The sequence below is a fragment of the Pteropus vampyrus genome, unplaced genomic scaffold (assembly GCF_000151845.1).
Source record: "Pteropus vampyrus isolate Shadow unplaced genomic scaffold, Pvam_2.0 Scaffold53, whole genome shotgun sequence".
NCBI classification, from domain to species: Eukaryota; Metazoa; Chordata; class Mammalia; order Chiroptera; family Pteropodidae; genus Pteropus; species Pteropus vampyrus.
Window position 1 is genome coordinate 1,167,428 of NW_011888834.1, and position 2,903 is coordinate 1,170,330.

General features: G+C 31.3%; 1 protein-coding gene across 3 annotated transcripts in view; it reads right to left on the bottom strand.

The window, feature by feature from the left end:
• Positions 1-286: 286 nt before the first annotated feature.
• GALNT7 (polypeptide N-acetylgalactosaminyltransferase 7) overlaps positions 287-2,903 on the bottom strand; it is a 107,509-nt gene continuing 104,892 nt past the window's right edge. For all 3 annotated transcript variants that reach the window (XM_023530725.1, XM_023530726.1, XM_023530727.1), the window contains exon 12: positions 287-2,681. In XM_023530725.1, the coding sequence (XP_023386493.1) occupies positions 2,544-2,681 (138 nt within the window). In that variant the 3' untranslated portion in view covers positions 287-2,543. The remainder of the gene's footprint in view (positions 2,682-2,903) is intronic.

Sequence of the window (2,903 nt, forward strand, 5' to 3'; positions counted from 1 at the left end):
GGGATTGCTTTTTATAATTGGATAGGTGACTTAAAAAAATTGCTATACGTAGGCAATCAGAGATAAAAATAAATCTTTACGTTTCCTTTCTACAGAAAGGTAAGCTCTGAGTATTCTAAGCACACTCTAAGTAGAATTCTAACCAACACTCAAGCACATACTCAACATGTAACTATGGTTTACAATAGTTTAGCTATTATGTTAATCTTATAAACAATAAAATCATGTAATTACTTCAAACATGCAGTGTTTTGATTTAGAAATTACAAGCACTGAAAAAAACCCATGAATTAAAATACAGTATTTTATTTTTTCTCACCTAAAAAACAAGCAACCCAGAATTAAGATATACATAAACTCTCAAATTTATCCCTAATAAAATTTTGAATATTTATACAATTTCTACAGAAACATACAGTGTATCAAAATCTGCACAAATCAAATTTATAAAATGTGTAGAAATGCATAGTGATATTATCAACTTACAAAGCAAGGAATATGGGAATTATTTCCAAAGCAGCCTACAGTAGAAAATAGTCATTATGGCAGCAGCTTCTGATGTTTTTTGTGTTTGATAAGGTTTCTGATTTCAATAGAGGATAGATTTCAGAGATTATTTTAATGAACAAAATATCCATTTAAAATTTACATGCACAGTTTATGTGCCACCTTTCTTAGGCCTATGCATAGTTAACAAGGTTATAATCTATTCAACAAGGAAAATGGAGCTTATTTGCAAACACACAAGTAATTAAAGTACCAATTTTCTTGGTTTCTTTTTTATAGTTGATTTATTTTGCAATTATATCAGCATAAAAATGTATTCCTTTTTAAACATCTCTAAAGATGAAAGTTAAAATGGTTGGTCATAGATCAGTAGCAAAATACAAATTGACAATTCAAAATTATAAATAAAATTCTGTTTATGATGTTTAACTGACTCCAAATTTAAGAACAAATCTTGGAAGAAACAAATTTGTAGACTTTTCTTTTAAACAAATGTAAGTTTTTTTCTTTTCTTTTTTGAACTTTAATTAAAAATATTTCCCTCTGGCAGTAGTAGTTTGTGAATTCTTTTCACTGTAATGATATGATTACAGGATCAAAAATGCTTAATTTATTTGCCATTCATTCCTGACCTCATCATGTTTCCCAACTCCCGCTCAACATAGTACTTTAAACTTATTTAGAAATTAAAATCTAATTGACCCTTTGCGGTATTTGGTTTTACTATACTGTCTTAATAAAAGTTTAAATCTAAACAAGTCTTTTCACTGGAAAAATACTACTAGAAATATGCTTCCTAAAAAAAAAAAAAAAAATTAAACACTAGGAAACTAATGCCTAATTTAACAGAAAGGAGTTCGAATTTATTAATGAATTGTTTTTTAATAGCTTTTATTTTAAAAATGTGTAGGGAATTTCACTTAGATGAAGATAAAAATGAAACATTCATTCACTCTTGGCTTGAAAGGTTGCACAGCTTAGGTTATAATGCACAGGAGTTTTTGTAAGGCTTAATCTAACAAGGGCTTGGAAATTCTTACCTCAGAATGAATCTTTGATGTGTTTATAGTGGTGTTTTGTTGTTTTTGTTAGCCCCATTCTGAGGTTTCAAACTGATAATTATTTATAGTTTTCTATAGTGACAGGTATTGAGGAAAAGCAAATCCCAAATGTCAGTGGACAATTTTTCTCTAGTTGGTAGATACTTTTGCTCTCTTAGGAGTTGGTATCAACAGAGGGCATTGGGAATGCCAGCAACCAAGGGAGTTAATGCCATACAATCTTCAATCCATATGAAAGAGCCTTGGGATGTTTCACACTGTCATTTCTTTTTCAAGCCATACAACATTCAATTTCAGAGCAAATGGGAGCACATAAATTCATTTCTGAGTAGTACAAGTATTCCTCATACCGGTGACAATTCCATCATTACTGTCCTATAAATTTCATCGAAAGCTCTTAAAATAGATACTGAGAAATGAAAGAGGCACTAAATGTGTTGAAATTCACCTTTCAAAAAAGCAGCATGACTGTGAAGGAAGGCCACGTTGGCTAATAACCTGTGGCAGTGCTTCAAAAAGATGTAAAATTAAATAAAGACACAACAGGTTGATAATCACCAAGTTATATATGAAAGTCTGGTCACTCCAACCTTTTTTCAAGTGTGTTAAAAAAAAAAAAAATCAAACTGCCTTTCAGACCCCTGAGTGTAATCCCAAAGAAGACAACAATGCTTTTAACTCTGTTCTAAACAAAACAGAGTTAAGTGCACAAATTACCAACATCATCTTAAAACAAAACAAAACAAAAGATGTAAACATCTACAAAGTTTAAGGTAAAAGCAGTTTTGTAAACAGTAACTGCAGATGATAATATTATTGTAAAATCACAGTTTATTAATGTCCTTCAAACTGATCAGGAGGTTCTGGGTTCGATGCTGTACAGAGTTAACAATAGTTGCAGCAGGTTTCAGGCGTTTTTCAGTCCTGTGAAAATTTACGTGTCAGCAGGTAGGTTATTGGTTTCTTTTATTCTTTCTAAACACTATGGATGTTATTCATTTCCCACTTTTGAGTCATTTTACTAGAGTCACAATTGGAGAGGAACACTTGATGTAGGACTTCGGAGCGGTCTAAGCACTTTCCAGAAGGAATGTGAGTAAATCTGTTCAGGTTCTGGAAAACACAGGAAAAAGGTTTTAAATTTGTACATTTTTTGATGCCACCGACATCAGAAGAAGTCATTGCTTGGCTTTCATAAGAAGATAATTCAAATCAGTAGGCTGTCATCTCGTTTTGTTGATGATTTCCTTTGCTGTACAAAACCTTTTTAGTTTAGTTTAGTCTCATTTATTTTTTCTTTTGTTTCCCTTGCCCAAGGAAACATATCCAAAAAAA